The 25582-nt window shown below is 38.0% G+C and overlaps 1 protein-coding gene across 7 annotated transcripts in view; it reads left to right on the top strand.

Annotated features, from left to right (window-relative positions):
• The window catches only part of CHD7 (chromodomain helicase DNA binding protein 7), a 134011-nt gene that overhangs the window by 99907 nt on the left and 8522 nt on the right, over positions 1 to 25582 (top strand). For all 7 annotated transcript variants that reach the window (XM_063393507.1, XM_063393514.1, XM_063393487.1 and 4 more), the window contains 20 exons: positions 2932 to 3108; positions 4455 to 4598; positions 6839 to 7094; positions 11596 to 11806; positions 12308 to 12503; positions 12729 to 12896; positions 13541 to 13720; positions 13937 to 14047; positions 14147 to 14352; positions 15258 to 15457; positions 16029 to 16188; positions 19243 to 19332; positions 19923 to 20026; positions 21401 to 21530; positions 21809 to 21881; positions 22100 to 22154; positions 22871 to 23099; positions 23281 to 23489; positions 23629 to 24306; positions 24704 to 24864. In XM_063393507.1, coding sequence (XP_063249577.1) covers positions 2932 to 3108; positions 4455 to 4598; positions 6839 to 7094; positions 11596 to 11806; positions 12308 to 12503; positions 12729 to 12896; positions 13541 to 13720; positions 13937 to 14047; positions 14147 to 14352; positions 15258 to 15457; positions 16029 to 16188; positions 19243 to 19332; positions 19923 to 20026; positions 21401 to 21530; positions 21809 to 21881; positions 22100 to 22154; positions 22871 to 23099; positions 23281 to 23489; positions 23629 to 24306; positions 24704 to 24864 — 3738 coding nt within the window. The remainder of the gene's footprint in view (positions 1 to 2931; positions 3109 to 4454; positions 4599 to 6838; positions 7095 to 11595; positions 11807 to 12307; positions 12504 to 12728; positions 12897 to 13540; positions 13721 to 13936; positions 14048 to 14146; positions 14353 to 15257; positions 15458 to 16028; positions 16189 to 19242; positions 19333 to 19922; positions 20027 to 21400; positions 21531 to 21808; positions 21882 to 22099; positions 22155 to 22870; positions 23100 to 23280; positions 23490 to 23628; positions 24307 to 24703; positions 24865 to 25582) is intronic.

Genomic DNA, 25582 nt, shown 5'->3' with positions numbered 1-25582 from the left:
TTCTTTATGATAATTCTCACATGTAGCTTCTTACCTAGATGTATAATACACAAATGAAGTGGGGTTTAAATCAGTTTTCCTGATTTTAAAATAATTTCTTAGCAGGGATTGATATTTTATATAATTTGAAAATTTGGATTTATAAAAATGCTGTCTGTTCTGAATTGTTTCCTATGTTAAAAGTCATATTTGTTTGCTATTTGAGTGGTGCTTGTTCTCAGCATGTTCTTCCCCTTAGCAGTTACTTAGTGTGAAACCTGAAAGAATGTCATCTGAAAAATCCCACTTACTGTGCAGATTCTTAGTTCTTTTGGCAGTGTTATTTCATTGATCTGAAGGTAACTAAAAGCATCTGCAGGAAGATGCAGCAGAAAGTTTTGTTCCCCCATTGCCATATCTTAACTCAATTCTTGCCATGAGCGTGGCAGTCATTTGACTCCATGGCGAGTAATGACAAAGCACTCATGGCACAGAAAAATGAATAATTTTCTGCTGGCTTTGCTCCATGAACTGTCTTCAGAGGAGAATCAGACAATTACTACACTTAGGGGTAAAGGAGAAATGGAGAGAACTCATCCTTTTGGTGGCAGCTAGCTTAGATGTGTCATAAAATCACCTTCCATGTTCCATTTTTTATGTCAGCTGTGAAATGCATGATGGCAACCGAATTACAGGGACAAAAATCTCTTCATATTCTGAAAGAAAGAGTCCCCATGTTGTGTTCACTCTAGCATTCTCCAAAGTACCATCACTGGGCATATGATGGGAGACAAAAAGGGAGTGAAAGAAGACATGATTTAGCAGCATAATTTCTAGTTTCCTTGCCTGACACATCAACATCAGGCATCTTTGACTTTTTAGGTCTTAATATGAAAAGAGGCCTCTCGATCTGAGCTATTTCTCAAAAAGACAATTGAACACTGAGAAAGTGTGAGTGGCTTTTGAAGGGCAATAACAACAGAGAACATGCATAAGCATCACCTACTCCATCTGCAGTAGTGTGATTTTTCAGAGTCAGCCCCAGTTATCAGAGTCAAGGTGTTTATGAAATGCTGGAGAGTAGTCAATAACAAAATAAGTTTCTGCAGTGGTGTGACTTTAACAGTAAGGACATGGTGTTATCAGAGACATTCTGCTGTGAGGTCCACACAGGGAAGCCTGTTCTGATTTTCTTGAGCAATATAGGTCAATAAAGGTCTTCCTAGGCGCCCTTCCCTGCTTAGAATATCAAATAAACCATGTGCTTTTCTTATTGTCCCACCCCTGAGAAGGAGTTCTGCTTTAAGATTAAAAAAACTATATGTGCCAAATACAGCTAATGACAGAGTCTTGGAAAAGAGCTGACTTGGTTTGTGATGGAAATTTACTTGGCTCATGAAAAGGTTACAGCATTTCAGTTTGCTGGCTTTGAAAGCTGCTCACTTAGTGTATCTTCATCTGCTGTTTGTTAAGTAACAGCTTTTTTTTTGCCCCTAACAAGATAAATATTTCTGGATTATGCCACGAGAAAGTATTGTTCAGCAGGTCATTGCTCTCTCTGAAATGTTCTTGATTTGAATAGGCAGAGTTAATGCTGAGTTCAGGATCTCAGGTTTTAAATCATTTCATTGAGTCAGTAGCCAGTTCTGATCCCCACAGTTTGGAGAGGATTATATGCAGGTCACTTGTAAAAGGATTCAGTCTTGTACAGGTCTAAAGGAAGAAATGGTCACCTTACTATAAAATATGTGTTTCTTTTGAAATGTATCCAATATACAACCCATGACAGAGTCCTTTGAAAATGTGGAATGGCTTTGAACTTGTGTAATGCTCATCCTTACAGAGACAGTTTTTCTGCACAGACCCAGTGACACTGGAGGTACCAAATTACATTTCTCTTTGAACAGCATTGGGAAGAAGCATAGCATAATGTCAGGAAGATGCTCATTTCACGGTCCTGAATAAAGTTTATTCAGTTTTTTTTTTAACTGTCTTTATATCAATGCTGAAAATAAGACTGAACTAATGAACCAGTGAATATGGTGTCAGACATCAAGTTAATTGTCCTGTTGAACTTTGCTTAACACAGACTTACAAAAATATTATTAAATTGTATTCAGAGATACATATTCTCCATTTAAATGTTCAGATATTTGCTTCTGTGAAAGCTGTTCACTAGAGTTGTTCTGGAATCCCCATCCCTAGAAGTGTTCAAGGCCTGATGGAACGGAGCTTTGAGCAACCTGGTCTAGTGGAAAGTGTCCCTGCTCATGGCAGGGATGTTGGATCTAGATGGTCTTCAAGGTCTCTTCCAACCCAAGCCATTCTATGAATTGTAGGTGTTTTGAATCCCAAATGTCTACTGGGGAAAAAAACAAAACAAAAAACAAACAAACAAACAAAACCAAACACAAAACCCAACCAAACAAAAAAAAACCACAACAAAACACAAACAAACAAACAAAAAACCAAAAAACAACTGATAACATCAGCACAATATTCAAATAGTCGTAAAAAGGAAACCTTAATGCACTTCTGCTGTATTTGGATTGTTTGGGAGGACCTTCATGTACCTTCAATTCAGAAGTTATAAGGGAATTCTCTCGATGAAGTATGAAAACCTTATTTCAGTATTGCAGCAATACTTTAATGCCTCAAGGCGTTAGTACAATCCATATGAATTACAACTGAAGTACTTGTACAACTTCTTGGTAATCAATGTTCAGTGATTCTGTGGGCCTATTTACAGGACTAAAAACAGCTATCATGAAGCCAGTAGCAAACTTACAGAATTATCTTTCCCCATTTAGTCAGCAATAATGACTTAATTTGCTTTAAATGTCTTGTCCATTGTACTGTTTTCTATTTTTAAAAAAATAAAATTTGAAGGTGAAACAAATTGCTTCCTTTCTTTGCCAAGGAGTTTTCTTGAACATTTGCTGTTCTTTTTAGGGTCGTGTGATAAAGGGGTCCTACAAGTTCCATGCCATTATCACAACGTTTGAAATGATCTTGACTGACTGCCCAGAGCTGCGTAACATTCCATGGCGTTGCGTGGTCATTGATGAGGCCCACAGGCTGAAAAACAGGAACTGTAAGCTTTTGGAAGGACTCAAGATGATGGACCTGGTCAGTGTGAACATCTGCTATCCTTGAGTCTTCTGTATTTTTATTACTTCTGATTTACTGTTGAATCAACAAGTAAAATAAAAGGGTTTTCTTCTCAAGTAAATCATCAAGTGTTAAGAGGAATAAGAGAATGCAGATGAGAAAATATAAAATACATGGAATCATGTGCATACCTTCAGTTTTGGAGTGCTGATATTCAATAAGTTTTTTTCATTGATTTAGACATAGAATTATGTGAATTCTCCTAAGACAGTCAAAATAAATTTATTATTTCCTTTCTCTCCCTGCATGTGACTTAATCCATAGTCACTTCTTCACACTGACATTTATTTAAAAGTATAATGTGGTCAGGTGGCCAAATTTGGCCATAAGAGTTAAACTGCTCTGCATTAATATCAGCTCTAATGTTAATTTGTTGTTTGGCCATAAGGATGGTCTTTCATATTGACCAAGGAAGGGCAAGTGAGTTGTTTCTGGTGCTTGTACAAATATGTATTATGTTATGTGTACAAAATAGGTTATTAAACTCATAGAGAAAAATAAGATAATGTGAAGGTATTTCCCATTTAAAAGACACAATAATGACTTCATTTTGGGCAGAATATTCTTGGGAAATGTCAGAATAATGCGGTCATGTTAAGCTAATACCTGTAATTTGTTTTGTAAAAATGCTGTGTACCTTTTGGTTTTCTTATTATGGTTGCTATTAGAAGAAAGCAGAGCTTAGAATCTTACAGACTACAGACAGAGATATGGGCTATTTCACATTAGTTCTTGCAACACTGCTAAGTTTATGTTTGGCCCTGGGCTAGTTGCTGAGCCTGTCTGGGCTCCTTCTCTCATAAAGCAGAATGAGACTTATGTCTCTGCCACTCTGGTACTCTTTATTTAGCATGTAGTAGGAAGGAACCTGCTTCAGGTTTCCTGTTAGATCCTATGTTGATCTCCTGGCCTGAGGAGATCAGCGCACTGAGGTCCATTGGAGCTGTGGTAAATCAATAAATTTTTACTGGAAATGATGGGATAGGTTCAACTGTTACTTTGCCATTTGAAGTTCATTGTACTGTGAAAGGGATGGGACATTGTGGACCAGTAAAATCTGGTCTTGTATCTTGAAGGGCTGTTGAAGCTGCTTAAGTAGTGAAGTGTTTTTCTGGGCTAGCACTGAAGGAACACCAGAGTACCAGTTAGAAATGTCTTGAGAAGAGTTTATGTAAGTAGATGGGGGAGGGGAGAGGAAGCAAAGGTGAGACAGACATACTGTGACAAGGAGAAAGAATTTTGTGTATTTTTCCTTTGGAGATTATAGTGATGGATTCCTAGGCAAGTGTTTCTTAACCTTTCAGGAGCATAAAGTGCTGCTTACTGGAACCCCTTTGCAAAATACAGTAGAAGAGCTGTTTAGCTTGCTTCACTTCTTGGAGCCAGGTCGCTTTCCATCAGAAACCACATTCATGCAAGAATTTGGGGATCTTAAAACTGAAGAGCAGGTAAACTTATCTTGCACACTTACTTTCTTCTTTAGTTATTGTGTATTTATGCATTTTATTGTATCTTCATTACTGAACTTCATTACTTTTTTTTTTTCAAATAATACTTATTTGCTTCCTGGAACACCATGGTGGATTTATCCCTTTTTTGTTTCTTTTTTTTTTTTTAATTTTCATTTAGGTGAGGGGTTTTTGCCTTTGGCCAAAAGTAAATCTGCCTTATCACTGTTCTAGTGGTTTTGGTTTTGTGTTGTTGTATTTTTGTTTTTGTTTGGTTTTTTTTTGTTTGGTTGGTTGGTTTTTTAGTCCTTTGTCCATTGGTCTTGCCGAAACAGGAAAAAAATCCCTTTATTAAAATGTAGTGTTTAAAAATAGAGGTGGGGTGTTTTGTAATTGTTTCTGGATGAAAATACTTCTACGAGAATTAACTTGTCAGTTGACATTCTTCCTTAAGCATCAGAGTGAAGGGATTGTCCCTATAACTTCTGTGGAATTTACATCTGAGAGTTTTCTCAATGACTTAAGTGCAAACAGGAACATACTTGAAACCCAGTTTAGCAAGAGGTAACCAAATGGAGAGAGGGTTTTTTTTGAGAAATAGATTTCTTGAGCTGTCCAAGAGAAGAAATGCATAAATCAATACAAAATTAAAAACCCTAGGTGCAGTATGTTTTATATCTGAAATGTAAATGTTTTGAAAGGCCAAACCATCTTACTATTAGGAGTTAACTGAACCATGGCACCTTAATTTGGCCCTTTGCTTCCTGTGATTACAACTGCATGCATTTTTATGTGTAACTTTGTTGGCTTTGTCTGAAAATTCAGTCTTTGGTATCTCTTAACTTTTGACTGCTTGAATTTGTTGTCTATCTTTGAGAACAACTCTTTCACACATTATAGTCTAAATTACAAAATAGCTCTTCCTCTAGCCCCTGGCCTCCTGGCAAAATAGGATACTTTACCATAGGTTGTGCATGCTATTACATGTCTATCAGAATGGACACTGACCTGAGTGAAAGTGAGCCAGCTCTGATGCAGAAGCCATGTAACCCTGCTGATGAAGTGTTTGAGCTGGAGTTAATATATCCTCTCAACATAGCTTTTGTATGGCCAGCTCAAAATGACTGGAAACTTTTGAAGCTGTACATGGAACTATTATTAAAATGATGCCATTGGCTATGATCATAATTAGAGCCTGGACTGCTTGGTTCAACAAGTTCAGGAGAACTTCCTTATCTGTTGACACTCAGATGCTTTGGAATTGGGTTTGTCTTTCAAGTGGTGGGACAGGTTGTGTGTTAATGACTTGGGGTTTCCTCTCCATTCCTTGCAGTCATATTCCATGTATTTTCTCAATTGTTCATCCCTCTGTGTTAATTACCTTTTCTGTTCTGAAGTTGCTTTATTGCAAAGGGAATTATGTAAATTCAGGAGAAAGTTCATATTTCTGCTGTGCAGCTCTGCATCAGGAGATGATGACCAATTTCAGGGTGAATTACTAGCTCTTCAGCACTGAGATGGTTTGTACTTTGAGACACGGCCTAAAACAACCTAAATGCCAGATGTTTTGGATTTTTTTAATATGGCATACATTTGAGCTTTTTGTGTAAGGGATTTTACAAGAACTTAAACTTAGCCTTTTTAAAAGAAAATTGACATTTTCTTCTTTACCCCTCCCACCCTTTAGGATGTGTCTTAAAGGCTATGCCACAAAACCTGGGGACACTAAAAATTATCAGTGTCATAAAATTTAACAGAAATACAATGTTTTCAGTTTTAGACCAGTCCTAAATACTTTTCTACCTCAGTGGATGTCAGAACTAGGGAAATAAGACAATAATTCGAAGAAAATAGCATTAAATACTGATTCAAATTAGAAGTGAACTGCAAAAGTTCTCTTAAAAGTGTCAGACTTGCTTATTTAACAAAGGGTTAGCTCTGCATGATTTGTGTGCAGTAGTGTCCTTGTCTAGAAGGATAGTTCTGAGTGAGGTGTACTTAATAACAGAAATCACTAAACAGAAGAGCTACACACCAAAAATAGACTTTAGAAATGTGTATATCACTGCGTTAACAAGGAGAACTTGCTGCTGAGTCACTGAGGAAAGATTTTTTTACAATGCACTCTGCTTGGCATTTGAGGTAGAAAACAAGGTTTTTAGAATTAAGGAAATTGCACAATGAATATTTGATTTCTAGCAGTTTTGATTCAGTGATTTTATTAAACATCTGTTTTCCAGGTGCAAAAACTGCAAGCTATTTTGAAGCCGATGATGCTGAGACGTCTCAAGGAGGATGTGGAAAAGAACCTGGCCCCCAAAGAGGAAACCATCATTGAAGTTGAGCTGACAAATATTCAGAAGAAATACTATCGTGCTATTCTTGAAAAGAATTTCACATTTCTTTCCAAGGGTGGAGGTCAGGCAAATGTACCTAATCTTTTAAACACTATGATGGAACTAAGAAAATGCTGCAATCATCCATACCTTATTAATGGTAGGCTGCCTATTTTTCTTCTCATTTGATAAATGGTTGTAAAAGTGTTCACTGGGTAGAAATTCTGTTTTAGTGTGTCTTTTTATTTATTCATTTATTTTAAGTAGAAATGTGAGATAACCTTTTGGATTCTCATAGGTATGGTTATCTTCTAGCCAGGACAGAGCTGCTGTTGCAGCTGGATTTTTCTGTGCTGCTTTTTTCCAAGGCTTCCTGACAGACTTAACCCTGACTGAGTTACTGTTGGTATTATAAAGTTTTCCTTTCTGTTACTTGTGACAAACAAGACTTATTATGCAGGTTGTTGGATGCTGGCATGGATATGGTAATTTTTTCTTCACTTGTAGTTAGCTGCTACTTTCTTGCTGTTGAACATCATAAGGTAGTAACTTAAAATATCTTAATAAAAGTTGCAGAGTAAGAAAATGTGATTAAGCCTGCTTTTATGGCCACATGTTGTCAGTGTTCATAATTTGGCTAGTAAGAGAAAGATTAAGTTGAATATCATATTAGACTTCAGTGACTTTTTCTGTTTGATGGTATTGGTTTTAGATCAGGATTATTTTTGGCAAATAGTATGGAATGATATAAAATATCTTAAGTTGAAAGGGAGCCATAGGGATTATCGAGTCCAACTCTGCTCCTCACAGAACTACCTAAAACTAAATCATATGACTTAAAGACCAGATGGTCCTTGAACTCTGACTCGTGGTGCCATGACCACTTCCCTGGGGAGGCTGTTTGAGTGACCAGCCCTGTGATGAACCAGCCAGCTCTAACAGTCTGAAGTATGCCAAACTTTTATGTGCTGGTCAGTTCTTCCCTTTGAGGATGTAACACAAGCCTCCACATAGGGTTGCATTCTACTAGTTTCTTCTTTCCCGATTCTGTTTCTTTCTAGATATGATTTATGGTTGGTTTATGCTGGTTATAGGCTTCATGACGAAAGACTGTTTTGTTCCAGAGCCATATGTGATTTCAGGTTTTTTATTGTATGACTTCCATATTGCAGTATTGAAGTTCTTTTCCTTCACACTTTTTGTTGGGGGTGGGGTGGGGGGGTGGTGCTTAAACTGATTAATGAAAGTACATCTAATTATGTTTCATGCACAAGTAATTATCCAAAGACATGATATAGGCTTACTCCGAAGTATTTCAACTCATCCATACTGGTGGCTGTTCAGTTTATAAACTCAAATGACATACAGTAAAGTAGCTTTGTGGTTCTGGTGCAGGGTTTGTTGGGTGTTTATACTTGATTTTTTGGCTTTAGTTAATCCATTGTATAAATGAGTTTATCAGAATAGGTTAGGCTGTTCAGGTTATGGGTGTCTGAATTGATGCTTCTTGGCTTTCAGCTGGTTTTTAACCTCGCTATTTTTTCCCCTATTTCCTGTTTGTTGAAAGAAAAAACCTGAATATTTTGCTGCTACTTTGTTTTGTCAAATAGAGTTTATGAGCAGTGCTTGCCGTGTTGCCTACAGTAGTGATTTTTCTTTTTTCTCAGAAGTCTTGTATCTTTTAATATAATTTAGAGACTGATAAAATTCAGGTGTTAATTTAAAAAACATTAAATGTTTTTTGATAACTCAATCTTAATAAAGGGAAGTGGGTTTGTCTCTTGAATACATTTGCCTTTCTAACATTTTTGTGATGCTTTGGACCTTTGGACTTGCTTGGTATTATTCAGCAACATAACAGATGGGTTGAGCCTTCAGATTTGAGGAGAAAAAGAAATCCTAATGTGTTAGTGTAGAGATGGAACTAAATAAATACATCCTTTGTAGTTCTAAGACAGAAAATACTCCTACATGCTAAAGTCTTCTGAGCCCAAGGTTTTATTTTGTTGATATTTAACAACTCTGTAGTTAGTGTAATGGCACAAGTTTATTTTATTTCTGCTAAGAGTTTTTGCAGTGCGAGTACTTACGGTTGCATAGTATTCTCCTGGTGAATTACTTCTTGCAGTAACAAGTTCTGTTTTCTAAGCTTAACTGCTCTTATAAAAGTGTTTCTGAATTCTCATTTTCTTCCCAGTTTGTGGGGTTTGTGAGCAAGCAGTAGTGCACATGTATTTGAACATTTGAACATGTTTTGTTTTGTGTAAAAAAACCCAAAACATGTTCAAATGTTGCAACAAAGTCTTCTATATAACCTTTATTTAAGGCTGTATGATGGAAGTAGTATGGTAGGGAGTTGAATGTAAAGTGGAGGGTTTGTTTCTTTCTTGATACATAGATGTGTTCTGTGGTCTGCTGAGACTGGGAGTAGACTTCTAGAGGTAGTTACTGCATGTTGGGTATTCTCCAGCCAACTTGGGTGAAGCATTGTCTGTCCTTTTTCTTAGGGCTGGACTTCTTGTTTTCTCCATAGCAACCATTCTCAAGTATTTGTACATTGTTCCTTTCTCTGTCTCCAAGAACCAGCAGTGGGGAATGCCTCTATACTTACACGTCTTAGTGCTGAACACCGGAAAGGCTCCTTACTCTGTTTGTTGTGCCCTCTTGAGCCCTGGAAGCCTCTCCTAATGAACAGTAGAAGTGGAGGTTTTGCTGATTGACCAACCAATCTGCTAAAAATCAGCTAGAATAGGAAGTAATTTTACAGACCTGCAAGTACTGCATCAAGTAACTTTTGGGTAACAGGCTGCTCAATGGGCATGACATAATTGCATAATTGAAATAGGAACTAAAAAAAAAAAAAAAAAGATGGTCTTCTTAAGGATTTAGCTAGGACAGAGTTATTGAAAGAACAGATTTTTGGAGTTATCTGTAGTGGATTTGGCTGTTGCTGAGACTAAACTCTAATACTGTAAGTTTTAGACCAGACTGTGGGTTTGGTGTGGTGTGGTTTGCTTTTGCTTTTGCAGATGCTGTTCTTGCATATTGGGTTGCTTCACAGTAGTGAAACTTAAATCTGGATATCACAGTTGAGTCAGAAATAATTGCTGTACCTGGAAAGGTGACTGAAATTACTGGATATGAAATGCTTGACAGCCTGCTCTATCCTGGAATTGCCAAAGTTCATACTTTGATTGAATGAATCAGAGATTTACTGCCCAAAATTCTGCCTGTTTTACAAAGATGGGCGCTGATATGACTGAAAGGAACTTTGAGTGTCTGCTTACACTCATTTCATATGGGCTTACTTTTCTTATGTGCAAACCATTAGGAAGAGTAGTGCTGGGAGCAGGGAATCCAAATCAGGAAAATCCAGGGACGTAAAACTGTCTTGAAATGAGGTGGCGTCTTGAGTCCATCAGGCTCTGTAAAAGTGAGCGGTGCGAGTGCACGGAGCAACACGGGGCTGTCAGGCAGCCTGCCCCGGGTGGGATCTGGTTCTGCATTACAGCAGGCACTGAACCAGCCACCGCACAGGGAGGGTGCCCTTCCGTGTTTGTTTACAGGCATCTACTCAGAGCTGGGATTTGAGAGAGATGCTCAGCAGAAGCCTGGCAGTAAGCTGTTCTTCCCCCTCCCCCAGCCCTTCCATCTTTCCTTGTGCTAGTCAAAAGCAGTTTTGAAGCTGAATATTAGACAAACTGGAAATACTTCGTAAACTACATTTTGTTGGAAAAAAAAGCAGAGGGGGCAAAGGAGATGGCTCAAAAAAAAGGGCTAATTTGGAGGTGAAATAAGCTTAGAACAAAGATTCCTAACCTTTTACGCGCCAGGAATGGCAGTCTGATAGTTCTTGGAATTGTCCACTTTGTAGGAGTGACTTAAAAATGGAATAAAAGCATAGGAGAGGTTGAAGAGAAAGCTTAAACTTGGTCTGTAGTCTTCTAATAGTGACAGAACAAGGAAATATTTGCTGCTGTGCATATCATTCATAGGCAAAGCGAGTGGCAAGAAAGAACTTTTGACTAATGCTGGAAAGAATAAATACGTTGGATAGCTTCATCAAACTGAAGAAAAAAATACATTCAGTGAGAAAAAACTAAATAGAAGATAACATAATTATTTCATAGCTGCTTCCCCCCAAATTAGTTTTTTGTTTGGATTTTGATTTTATAATTAATAATGAAAGGAGCAGGTTCAGGTCATGTGGATGTTTAAGGCTGATTTTAGAAGCATAGACATTAAATGTGATTTTTGCTCCTTGTATTTTCCTGTAAAACAAGACATTGTTTTCTTTCATGTTACATTTTTAAAAGGAAAAAAATCCATTTTATCAGTTGAAATATGTTTAATTTTTTTCATCTTTTTTAATTGAATTGTGTGTGTCAATAATTCTATGAATTTATTTAGGAAAGAGTTTAGTGTTCAAAAGAGAAAAAAGAATGAATTCTCAGTGTTATTTTTTATTTATGCTGTATTTGTGTATATGTTTGCTTCAAATTTAAGCTTAATATTTTTTATAAATGTTTATTTTTTTATAAATGTTTATTCACACAATGCTTAAAACATTCCTGCAGTTTCTATAGGGTATTGAAAGCGAGCTCATTGTTTATTAATAAAACCCTTTGCAGTGTTCATGTATTGCTGTCCAATCTTTGCAGGTGCTGAAGAGAAAATTTTGGAAGAGTTTAAAGAAACACACAATGCCGACTCTCCAGATTTTCAGCTCCAGGCAATGATCCAGGCTGCTGGCAAGCTCGTACTGATTGACAAGCTGCTGCCAAAACTGAAGGCTGGTGGCCACAGGGTGCTTATCTTTTCCCAGATGGTGCGCTGCTTGGACATACTGGAAGACTACCTCATTCAAAGACGGTGAGAGCAACAATATAATACAATTATAAATAAACTGTGCCTTCCTCAGTGACCACTGCATTTAACCTGTGAGCAATCCATGTCGAAAGGGAAGAAATTAAAACAGAAATTAAAACTCTATTTTCTATAGAGATCTGACTAAGGGAAAGAGCAAACCTGGAGGTGCAAGTACCGAGCCTTTTCTTTTGAGTGAATACAAAATGACCTCATATGGAGAGCTTTAAACCTCTCAGTTTAGCTCCCAGTTAAATGTTTTTGGTGGCTGTAGAGTTTTTTAGTTTAGGCCTAAATTTTTATTGAATCCCTTGGAGTGAATGTCTCCTCTTTACCAAAGAAAGAGACAAAGCAGAGACAAAATTCATCTTTACTGATGAAGTTAGTCTCTTAGTTTGTTGTAGTTCTTCTAACCCCATATTGTCTTTGCTGTTTTTAATTGGATATTCTTCTGAAGAAGCAATGCCATTGCAGTAAAGCAATCCCTACAATGCACCTATTTTTCAGGTACCCATACGAGCGAATTGACGGTCGAGTGAGAGGCAACTTGCGTCAAGCAGCTATTGACAGGTTTTCAAGACCGGATTCTGATAGGTTTGTTTTCCTGCTGTGTACAAGAGCAGGAGGTTTGGGCATTAATCTTACTGCTGCTGATACCTGCATCATTTTTGATTCAGACTGGAACCCCCAAAATGACCTCCAGGTAATATTACAAGACATGATTCTACTGAGAATTATTCTTTGCCTTTTTACTGTGAAATTTTCTTCACCTACAAGAGAAATTATGTGTTGTTGCACTCTTGAAAGCATAAACAGTAGTATTTATATTTAAAAAACCCCACTTTAAAGTAGGTTCTCTTTATTGATTATTTCAAATTTTTTTTTTTCCATTTGTAACCTGTAACTGTATATGTCTTTGTTTCTTCAGGCTCAAGCACGATGTCACAGAATAGGGCAGAGCAAATCAGTGAAAATTTACAGGTTAATAACAAGGAATTCTTATGAAAGGGAAATGTTTGACAAAGCTAGCTTGAAGCTGGGCCTTGATAAGGCTGTGCTACAATCTATGAGTGGAAGAGAAAACGCCACAAATGGGGTAAGGATTAGTTTTTTAAGGTTCATCATCAACAAATGCTATGAACGTGTTACACTTGGCTTGCCTGTTTGCGTTTTAGCTGGAGAACAGTGGTTTTCAGATGGAGTGTGACTGACAGTTTAAAGTCGGGTTAAATAAGGGCATTGGCTCCATGAACGGGCTCAGCCTATCTAATGGCTCACTTATTGCCAAAAGGGGGCAGGTGGAGTCATGTGCCCTCAATCCTGATCCATTCTCACCGTTCCACCCCTTACATTATGTTGATCCTGGCACTTTATGGAGTTCTTCTAGTTAGCTTTCACTGGTGTAGCCCTTTTGCTTTGGGACTTTTTTTTGCTTTAGCTTTTTTGTCAGGTTAGTAAGTTAAATCTGCTCCCAGGAGGAGTTTAGCAAAAGGGATTCAGTGACAATGAATTATTAAGTCGTTTAAACCACTCACACAACTTCACCCTGAAATGTTGTTTGTATTAGTCTTTAAAAGGTGATTTCAGCATGAATGTTTAATTGAGAACCATCACATTATCGTAGAGTTTCAGTTCTTAAAATGCCAAATAGGAGGACAATCCATCTGATTGTGCTGTCAGATGAACACATTGCCTGGTGTCAACAAAACCCAAAACCATAACCCCTCTTATGTGTTACAGGTGCAACAGCTGTCTAAAAAAGAAATAGAAGATCTTCTTCGAAAGGGAGCATATGGTGCTCTGATGGATGAGGAAGATGAAGGGTCTAAGTTTTGTGAAGAGGATATTGATCAGATTCTCCTAAGGCGAACACACACAATTACTATTGAATCTGAAGGAAAAGGCTCAACATTTGCAAAAGTATGCATTGACTTTCAGAGGAAAATTAATAAAATGTGACCAGAATAGATGGCAGTATATTAAATTGCCTTCTGTGTCAATTTATTTTTTCAGTGTACTTGTCTTTTTCCTTTCTTGACACTACCTCTTCCTAAGTACTGTCTTTGCTAGTGAAAAGCAGGTATTCTTCATAGCATGCAGTTAAGAAACTAATCCATGTTTTTTTACTTTTGCCAGGCTAGTTTTGTTGCATCTGGGAACAGGACAGACATTTCTTTGGATGACCCTAATTTCTGGCAGAAGTGGGCAAAGAAAGCTGAGCTGGATATCGATGCTCTAAATGGAAGGGTAGGAGCTTTATGACTCTTTCTAGCACAATTAAATCAAAGATTTCCACCACCACCACCACCCCTTTCCTAAATTTATACATTTTCCCTTTCATTTTAGAATAACCTAGTTATTGATACGCCAAGAGTAAGGAAGCAAACCAGACTCTACAGTGCAGTCAAAGAGGATGAACTGATGGAGTTTTCAGACCTGGAAAGTGATTCTGAAGAAAAGCCTAGCACAAAGCCCCGTAGGCCTCAGGACAAATCACAAGGTTATGCAAGAAGTGAATGTTTCAGGGTGGAGAAGAACTTGCTGGTTTATGGGTAAGATATGCAAATAAAATATATTAATTGTGGCTACAGGTCTGAAAATAAATTATATATAGTAAATAACTCATCCGTCTCTTGGACACATACTATCATACTGTATAATGCTTACACATACAGATTTTTTTGGTTGCTATGTATATAAATTGTGCTTATGTATGTTACTTCATTTAAAGTATCTGAGTGTCTCACAGATGGCTATGAGCTCACTGGTAAGATAACTGGTTTTGTGATGACAGAATATTTGTTTCTGGTTTCCCAATGTAAAGAATTCTTGAGTTAATGAATTTTAACCTCTTTCCTAAGCATTGAAGAGAGTGATAGTGTATTTGTAAAGGACAAAATGATTTTGAAATCAACAGTCAATCTAGACTCAGTCACCACTTAAATTCAGATATTTGATACTTGATATTTTCCCATTGAGTGTGCTACTTTGAATTTTATCTCTTTGCAAGCAGGTAGCTATATTTGACTTCTCACCTCTCACATGGTGGCCTTCAGAATGACTGTCTTCTTTTAGAAATAAGTGTACAACAGTTGCTAGTAATAGGTTTCTGGATCAAAATAGGAATGATTCCTCAAATCCTGTAATTGTAGGAATTGGTTGAGTTTCCTATTTGTAGCTTACTGGGACCTTTAGAGTTAAACATATGTACTTTATTAATTTGAGTGTGGTTCAATTGCAGCTTTACGAGCAGTGAACTTACTGCCTGTTCTGTAAAATAAACATTCTTAACTCTTTGCTGCTGGAGTTTGGATTCCCTGACATAACCTGCAAATGCAAAATGCATTAGTGCTAGCACAGGAGGTCCCAAGTTGCTTGATACCAGGAGTTAAATTGAAAGTCACAAATTAAAATACCAGTACCCTGGCTGTTGCATTGAACATATTTTTTCCTATAGCTGGGGTCGGTGGACTGACATCCTCTCACATGGGCGCTATAAACGTCAGCTAACAGAGCAAGATGTGGAAACCATCTGCCGGACTATCCTGGTGTATTGTCTTAATCATTACAAAGGAGATGAAAATATCAAAAGTTTCATCTGGGATCTGATCACTCCAACTGCAGATGGGCAAACTCGAGCTTTGGTTAATCATTCCGGTATGTCTACCACAATCAAATAATGACGCTAGTAAATAGGAAAGAATTGCTTCAGTCGTGCTATGTATTTAGTTTAAACTATAGCCATTCTGACATGTCGTAGGATCTTGTCAGATTTTATGAGTAAGGTGGGCTTTGACTTGGTCTGTACTTAAAGGGGAAGCCTCCCTCAGACACTTTGTAGAATGCAGTGCTCTTTCCTTTAAATCAGTTTTAAACAAATATTCCAGCATAATTTTTTGCTGGCACCTACTGCTGGATTTAATCTCTTTTAAATTGCCATAAATCGAAAAGCTTGTTTCCTTGCGGCCATTTAGATTCATGAGAGTTTTTACAAGAAATATTTATATAACACCATTTTCTGGCTGGCACTCTGAATTTTTGAAATCTTCACACCTAAATTTGCATGAAAGTTTTGGTTGGTTTTGTTACTTGCAATTTTCTGTGCTGAGTTAAGTTGCTGTTCAGTTTTGGTGGTTATGTTGCCCACAAAGTAATGAATACTTAGTTTTAAATGTGTGTTTGTAATGTTCTATTCAGATTGTGTAAGAAATATTGGGGGGTTTTCTAGGTCTGTCTGCACCAGTGCCCAGAGGGAGGAAAGGGAAGAAAGTAAAAGCCCAGAGTTCACAGCCAATGCTGCAAGATGCTGATTGGCTCACAACCTGTAATCCAGATGTATTATTTCAAGAAGACAGCTATAGGAAACATCTCAAACATCACTGTAACAAGTAAGTACTAATAAATGTTTCATTTAGAGGTTTGGGGGGTTTTTTAACTACATGCTTTTGGAAAGTCCACAACTTCATTTGGATATATTTAATAGAGCACAGGGCCATTTAATAGGATATAAAGGCCATTATTACTTTTTAATTAAGGGATAATCATCTTAAAAGATATCTGGATACTTCTGTATGCTCTTCATGACAGATCAGCACAGTTCTGAAGAAAATTATTCTCCACTTATTAAATAAGAATGGAGTCAGATAAGGTTATTTTTTTACCATAGAAAGTAAAGACTACATTCCTACACTAGGTCTATCACTTGACAATTGGCTATCATTAGACAAAACCTGTTTGTTTCTTAACTTCTTGTGGAGTCCTTCAGGCTGGTATTTAAAGTTCTGTTCCATAGATGTTAAACTCATATATCCAGTTCTTAGTTTCGGGAGTTTCATGTAGTAGTTCACCTATATGTAGGCATATCTTTTCTCTTTGTTCTTTCTCTCACTTCCCCTCTTGCTCTCCTCAGAGAATATTTATATATATAAATAGGCAATAATATAATATAATATATAATAAATATACAGAATATTTATTCTTTATCCTTTGATATGAAATTTCTCACCAAACACTTTTACCTGAATTGATTTGTCCTGATAAGATTTTTGAAATTCTAAACGTGTTACCAAAATCCCTTGGGGATAAAAGTGATTGTATATAATGTGTTATTATTTCATTAATGTCTCTTAAGAGCCATTCTTACATATTTTCTGGCTTTTGTTTTGTAATATCTTATTTTTGTGTCAGCTTTCTTTGATGCCATCTTAGTTTTGCTTACTATATTCTCCATATAGACACTGAACCTTGTCTCAAAAATGCCTTGGTTTAGAGCTGGGGACGTGGTTGATTGCTTTTGGGATTTTGGGATATTTGGTTTTGGTTTTAAATTTCTAGTCTTCATTGTGTATATATCGTGCAGTTGTAATGCAGTGTTACTGAAAGATCATCCTTATTTTTGTGGTTTGAATATGTATTGTATCTGATTAATAAAGTTTAGTGGAAAGATGTTATTGATTTGAAAAGTACCTGTGGGCTGTCAATAGGGGGTGTGATGTGAAGGAGGAAAGGCATTTAAGGGGTTTGTTAGCTCATTTCCAGATGCTAACTAAGCTTAATTCTTAGCTGATGACAACAGATACTCACAGAATTATGTTAGTGAGTGCACTTCCAAATAAACTGCTTTCTGATTTTTCTGAACTGTTAGTTGGATCTGTTATTACATTTCACTTGCTCTTAAAGTAATAAATTTTTTTCCTGTAACATTATTTTAATCTCTCAGGTAGCATTAGTTGCTATATCAATTTGCTGAGCTGACAAATTAATTTTTTAAATACTGCTTCTTTAATAATACAATAGAACAATTACAAGGACTGGGAAGACTGGTAAATATGTGAGAATGTTTTCAGTTGCTATCTTTTTCCTTCACTTCCCAGATTCACCAGGACTAAATGACTTGTAGAAGCCAAATGTTTTTAGCACAGGTAAAATCAAACAGAGGTGGAGCCAGTTAATAATCTGAGTAATTTCTTTCAAAAAGTACCAGTTGAAGTTGGCTATTTAAGAATTGGTGCCCTTTCCTTAAGTACCATGTATGCTGGTTTAATGCATAGGACTCCTGAAAGGTGCGAAGAGCCTCTGGTTTTTGGTTTATCTTGGGTTTTATTTCGTGCTTCTCCTCTTTGGCTTGATGTAACAGCTGTTATTGCTTAATACCAAGATGATAGCGACCCTCAACAGCTTATTTACATAGCCACACAGGGAGCAGGGACACCTTACTGGTCCCAGTTACTGTGCATACAGAAAGAAGCATGTCTGACATGTTTTGAATTGCAGACATGACCTTCATTCAAATCCCTGCTCTTCCGAGGTTTGATTCAATAACACGTGTGAAAATGGGTATTGCTCCAGTTGCATCTGATCTCTAACAAGGAGCTCTCAAAACTGGTGGTGGTCTAAATTTTTCATACAAGTGGGTGATCAGATTACTGCTTCCCTGGTCACCCTTGCTGTTCCAGGAGCAGCAGCAATTCAACAGTTGCTGTGATGGATTTGGGTACAGTGAGAGGGCAGGCTGAGTAATCTCCATTTTAGCTGATACTGGTTTTACTTCATGAACTAGGCAGCAGGGGGTGCCCTGAATTGGGTAAACATAGGAGAGCAGGATTATTTTCAGGTAGATACTTTTTCTACAGAAACGACCTCTTTTCTAGTCTCCTTGAAAAGCCAGTCTGCCATTCTGTCTCCCGCCGGCTTCGAGTGTGACCACAACACCTGACAGTGCTTCCAAAAACGGCTCCAGTATTGCAGAAATGGGGAAAAATAAACTTGGCAACAAAGATTTTTCACTTCCTTCTAACAGTTAGATTGTGCGTAGGTAAAATTTAATAGCAGTTTGAACTATAAAGAGTAAAAATAGTTAATATCTCCCAAGGGAAAGGGGGATTATTTTTCCCCCCCATTCTCAGAAGCAAAAAGTTGTATAATCTGAAAAACCTGACATTCCATATTGAGGGTTTATTGTAAGGTAGTAAAACCAGATTTTATATCTCGTTTATTCCTACAACTTCTGATGTGCTTCCAAAAATGGTATTAAGGCAGCAGCTGAGGAAATTTTATGAGATAATGAAGCAGAACAGTTACTGAAAGCCATCTGCTCAGTTGTTTACAAACTTGCTTCAATACTTCAGAGGCAGTGGTAGAGTACGTGTCTAAACTTCACAAGCTGCGCTAGGTAGAACTAAATGAAATGCGCTGGGGCCGGGCTGAGCTGGGTCCCTCTCTGTGCAGTGTAAGCAGTTGCCAGGCAGGCCTGTTGGAAGCCAGCAGAAAGCACCACACAGAGGTGATTATGTGCCACCATCTGTCACGCTTCAAGCCTACCATACAGCATGGCTAATCAGCCTTGGCAGGATGATGGATGAACAGCAGCAGCTGCCAAAAGCCACTGTTGGCAAACAGTCCTGAAGTTAAGAACTTTTTCCCCCCTCTGCCTTCCTCTCCAGGGTCCTGCTGCGTGTCCGCATGCTCTACTATCTACGACAAGAAGTTATAGGGGACCAAGCAGACAAGATCTTAGAGGGTGCTGACTCAAGGTTAGTGCAAGTGCAGGTTTATTTTTTGCTTTATGACTCTGGCTTTTGTAAAGTACACGTACTATAATAATGCAGTGTTTAAAGGTGGTCACACTTTGTCTCTTAAATGTCTGTTCTCAGCCTGATTATTTTATCAAACGCAGTGGGTAATTTTCTTGGGGGAGGAAACAATGGGGGAAATGACAGAAGTGGATTTGCAGTTCTGCTAATATTGGGGGATTATACTATCTCACTTTAAAAAATTAAAAAAATACTAAGACCTTAAATGAATCATATTTAGATAACCATTTGACTCCCAAAATAGCTTAATGTTGGAGGGGGGTGTCTTTGTTGTTGTTTAATTATTTTTTTGTTGATTTTTTTTTTGTTAATTAATTATTTTCTGTTGTTTGTTTGTTTAACCATCCTAATTATTTTTTAGGGTATTTCAATTTCTGTATTGGGTTTTGGGGTGGTTTTCCAGCTCAAAATTTATATTTACAGAACAGCATAAACCACTTGGGGTTTTTTTAGGATTTTGTTTTATTTTGTTTTGTTTTAATCTGTGTAAAGTAATGCCTTTGAGAATGTATATAATGCTATCTTCACAGTGAAGTAGATGTATGGATACCTGAGCCATTCCATGCCGAAGTTCCTGCAGACTGGTGGGATAAGGAGGCAGATAAATCCCTTTTAATTGGAGTATTTAAACACGGTAAGTGGTTTCTCACTCTCAACAAAACTCAGTTGTAAAGCTTTCAGTGTGTGGGACTGTTCAGTCATAATATTAACAAGTATTGTTCCAAAGAACTGTTGGCTTGTATCTCCCTTTTTTCTTGCCTGCATTAAAAACCTAATATGAGCTGTAAATATCAGATGCTGTTTTTAAATGTTTGCAGAACATTTGAGAAGAAAACATTACTTTCTTGGCTGTAAATAAAACAAAGCCATATTTGTTTAAATAATAGCCAAATAGTAAGATAGATCTCCATAAACTTTGCTTCCAGCACTGCTTCACTTGCTAACTCTGCCAACCAGTGTCAAAGTGGACGGTGGGCTTAACCTCTGCTATTAATCTGTACAAGTGCCTCCTGGGCTTTGTTCCAAGCAATATTTCACAAATGTCAGTGTTGAGAACTCCCGGCTCCCTTGAGTGGGATGCAGCCTTGTTAACTTTGAAAGGCTGGGGATGCAGAGCTGGCATGATATATACAGTGAGCGATTCCTGATTATAATCCCAATTCTCTGGAGGTCGCAGAGGTATTCTCAGCAGCCCAGCCTGACTAAAGGGGAGAATGATGGCTTATAAAACCTTTCATGATTACAGTTTGGCTTGAGGCTCTACAGCAGTTAGGAGCAGTGTGTTGTAGTACAAATCCTAATTGAATTGTGCTGTTCTGCCTATGTACAGCAGCTCTGTGTTGTGGGCTCAGCTGAGGCAAGTCTAGTCTAAAAATCATTTTCCTGCAGTGCACTGTTGGGATCTGCCATTTTCCATCTAGTCAACTTGGGCAGTAAAAAAGCAAACAGCAGTTTGAAAACCATAGAGGGGGCAGTGTCATCTTACTGACATGCATCATCCTAAACCTAATAAGACAGGTTCGTTGGCCTTACGTATAACCCGTGTATGCAGCATTTTTGCAGCCTATATTGAGGGTTCCAGCAGGGCTGGAGCTATTGAAAATACGTGTGTGTGTGTGTGTCTGTGCGCTTCCCTTTGCGTCTGCGTGTTTCCACTGGCGAGTATCGAACGTCGAGAGCCACTGTGAAAGTCATACAGGAAACTTAAAGGCTTCTCACTTCTGAAAGATTTTTACTTTATTTTATAGCACATGAAATTTGATGCTTTCTTCACTATCTTATATGTGTTGATGTTATTGATGGGAAAATGTTTCTGTGCTGTTGGAGTTTACCAACATGAACAATTTTTTTACATGAATTAAGTGTTTCCAGCATGGTGACAGCTCCTTTGTTTTATTTAAAAATAAACAAGTGAATCCAGGAAATTGTACTTCTACTGCCTAGACCTGTTCTATTCACAGCTGGTCATAGCTTTTAAAAAAGCATTTGTCCCCTGCTCTGCACACAGGTTATGAGAAGTACAATTCTATGAGAGCTGATCCAGCACTGTGCTTTCTGGAACGGGTTGGCATGCCTGATGCAAAGGCCATAGCTGCTGAACAGAGAGGGACAGACATGTTAGCAGATGGCGGTGATGGGTAAGGAGGACATGAAAAAATTAATAAACTTTATCAGCATTGTATATGTTGGCATGGGTTCATATGTCATACTATACTTATATATTGCCTGAGGATATGAAGTGATCATATGATGTACAAAGTGCATAGATTTGTTTACACAGTTGAGCATGAAAAACAAATGTGTAACTTGGTACACCATACTGATGACTTTTGTAGCTGTTTTGCTTTTGTCCAGAATATCAGCCCCCACTCAAACCCAGTATTTTTCTTGAAAATATTTTTAAAATATTTTATAGGGGTGAATTTGACAGAGAAGATGAAGATCCAGAGTATAAGCCAACCAGAACTCCTTTCAAGGATGAAATTGATGTAAGAACTCCCAATTTTCTGTAATTACAAATATGTATAATTATAATTGATTCTCCATATTTATTTTAATATGTGTTTTTTGATTTTGAAATCTACCAGATAAACACACCTTACAAAGATTTTTTGCTGCTGTGTTTGAAAGATGACATATTTTTCTTCTCAAATTATGACATATGGTCAAAACTGAAAACTAAAATAACTTCTGTCTTCTTCCCAAGGAATTCGCAAACTCACCTCCAGAAGACAAAGAGGAGTCCATAGAATTACACCCAAGTAAGACTACAGCAAATAAATTAAAAAGACAGAAGGGGATCGTTTAGTGAAAGGTGGACTGTTTATATTACCACATGAGGGGATAGGAGATATTTTGGGACAATACCACAGAAAGCTTTTTGCTGCCAAATCTCTTCATGCTTCACATTCTTCAAAACAATTACATACTCTCTTGGAATAATCCACATTATGGCTCCCTGGATTTCTAATTACGTAGTAGAAACTGTGATGATAAAGACCGGATGTTTCATAATGCAGCCGTAGATGGTTTTGTCGAGATAATCTTGGAAGCGACAAATACGTTGTTTCCTCAGTATGGAGGAAAATTGCCAAGTTTAAGTGAGAATTATAAAGTTGGAAATGATAAGCATAGGTGTTTCCTCAGAGGCAGAATGATCTCTTAGTAATGTATGTAAAGATGCATTGCATTAATTTAAATACTTCCAGTGTTCATAATATGTTTGCATTCATAACATCGAATCATAGTGCTTGATGGTTATCTCTAAATGCTTCACAAGCATTTTTGAGTTCTTAGAGTTGGATTGTTTGGTTCCATTTTTTATCTCTTACCAATAGTTATCCAGTTTCTAATTCATTATGCACCAGTAGTAGAGGCACATGTACTTATCTGGTAAAACAGAAATTCAGTTATAGCCATAGAAACTTTGCAATGTTTAGTGTGGATTTTGCAGTGCAAACACTTCTCTGTTCTCTAGACAAGCACAGTGAAAGCAACGCTGAGTTAGGGCAACTCTACTGGCCCAACACTTCAACCCTGACTACCCGTCTGCGCCGCCTCATTACTGCCTATCAGCGCAGCTATAAAAGGCAACAAATGAGGCAAGAGGCACTAATGAAGACTGACCGCAGGAGACGGCGGCCTCGAGAAGAAGTGAGGGCACTGGAGGCAGAAAGGGAAGCTATAATAACTGAGAAACGACAAAAGTGAGTTTCCCAGTGATACCTTTCTTTAAATCTTACTTTAAAGTAAGATTTAAAGCTTGTGTGTCACCCATACCGCTCTTTTGTTTTGAAGGAATAAACTAAGGGGGTCTGGGGGCTTCTCAACGTGTTTAGACTCTTATCTATCCGGTGGCCTCACTTCTCTTGCTTCTTCCTTGACTAGATGGACAAGAAGAGAAGAAGCTGATTTTTATCGTGTGGTGTCTACTTTTGGAGTTATTTTTGATCCTGTAAAGCATCAGTTTGAGTGGAATCAATTCAGAGCATTTGCCAGGCTTGACAAAAAGTCCGATGAGAGCTTGGAAAAGTATTTTAATGGCTTTGTGAATATGTGTAGACGAGTGTGCCGAATGCCAGTCAAACCAGATGATGGTAAGTTTTAATTGACTCTGCAAATCCACATGAATATTGTGAGGCCCTGGGACTGTTGAAACTTCATGCCCAGCTGTAATGATTTTGAAATGGTGTGCATTCAATCCATGTTAAACAGTACAACTTGGTTTCCTTGCAGAACCTCCTGATCTCTCCACACTGATTGAGCCCATCACAGAGGAGCGCGCTTCCAGAACTTTGTATCGCATCGAGCTGCTGCGCAAGATCCGGGAACAGGTTCTCCATCACCCGCAGCTGGGGGAGAGGCTAAAGCTTTGCCAGCCAAGTCTGGACCTGCCAGAGTGGTGGGAGTGTGGTAAACATGATAAAGACTTGCTGATTGGTGCTGCTAAACATGGAGTCAGTAGGACAGATTATCACATTCTGAATGATCCTGAACTCTCTTTTCTTGAGGCTCACAAAAACTTTGCTCAAAACAGAGGGACGGGTAATGCAAATACTGTCTCTTCTGTAAACCCTCTGGGTGCTGGCTGCAGTCAAACACCTCCAATTGTCCCATCCACACCAGTACAAGAAGAAAAGACTATGGAACAAGCAGAGTCTAAAGTTGAAGGGTCTGAAAATCCAGCAGCCAAAGAAAAGTCTGAAATCAAAGAGGAGGCAGATACTACAGACAAGGACACTAAACCAGACTGTGATGCTGAGGCTGAGCCTGGCTCTGTTAAATGTGAATTGAAAGACATAGAAATGAGTACAGATGTAGATCCAAAATCTATTTCTGAGAAAGGTTCAGAAGAAGATGAAGAGGAGAAACTGGAAGATGATGATAAATCAGAAGAATCCTCCCAGCCTGAAGGTAATACATTGGTCAGGTCAGTTCTGTGTGCTTAGCATAAGCCCCACAGCTGTTGTAGCTGGTGCCAGCTGGTGAGTGGCACACAGGGTGTCATTATGGAATATGGGTTGGGCTACATGTAGCAGTTTCTCTGCCCTTCCATGTATCAGGTGGCTAAATAAGCTTTCAGAAGAAGCATCCAGCATCAGTGGGGTATTCCCCCACAAGGGATGATTTCCAGGATAGCTCACTGAGCCAATATGCATGGTCTCTGTGCCAAATTTGGAAGGCTGGGGCTCTGCTGTAGTAATTACTGAACAAAAGCCTGAGTTAGAAATGTTGTGTCAAGCCTGGTTGCCTTAGCCTGTCTAGCTGGGTAGACACTGGATGTTAATGCCTGGTCATGATTGTTATTCAGCAGGAGCAGTTTCTCAGGGTAAGAATTTTGATGAAGAAAGCAATGCCTCTATGAGTACCGCAAGGGATGAAACTCGTGATGGATTCTACATGGAAGATGGGGATCCCTCTGTGGTTCAACTGCTTCATGAGAGAACATTTGCCTTCTCATTCTGGCCTAAGGTTAGTTAGGGGTAGAAAGACGTGTCTCTTTTAATTTAAGTAAAATATGGGAAATGTGCTTGCAAAGTAACAGTGAGCTTTCTGTGATATTGCACTTCTGGTGGACGAGACCTTTTTCTGTGAATGATTTGTGGAATGGCACTTTCTTCTTCAAGCTCATACAAACTAGCAATGGAAATGAAAGAAATTGCCCTTTTTTTTGTAAAATACTGTCATTTAGTAAAACAATGGACTGCTGGCAGACATGAGTTCTTCATAAGGTCCATAACTTTTTGTCACCACAGTCCCACCTCTTGCACCACTGTACAGTTTTGAATTAGGAATTTTTTCTGCAGAGCAATCTGCAGAATTGAGGGCAGAGACTTTCAAAGATCACCTTTTTATTATTGGGGTGAGGAGATTGTAGGGAAGAGTTTTGGTGACCTACATGATCTAAACCATTATGTAATGCTGACAGATGTAATTGTATTAAGGTATCCTGCAAACATAAGCAGCAGTTTTAGATAGGATAAAGCTGTATCTTATTTTGGTAACAACCCAGAAAATTATCTAATATAAAATATTTTTAAAAACACAAAATTGTAACCTTGTAATAAATCCATACTTAATTTAGTATTCTCCTTTGCAGTAAGGGGAGAGAGAAAAATAAAGTAGTAATAGTCTTAAGCTTACTAATCACCATAACAGGGCCATCTGGTTGGGGCAGGGAGGGGGAAGG

The sequence above is a fragment of the Prinia subflava genome, chromosome 1 (genome assembly GCF_021018805.1).
Source record: "Prinia subflava isolate CZ2003 ecotype Zambia chromosome 1, Cam_Psub_1.2, whole genome shotgun sequence".
Lineage (NCBI taxonomy): Eukaryota > Metazoa > Chordata > Aves > Passeriformes > Cisticolidae > Prinia > Prinia subflava.
This window is presented reverse-complemented; position numbering and strand designations above follow the sequence as displayed.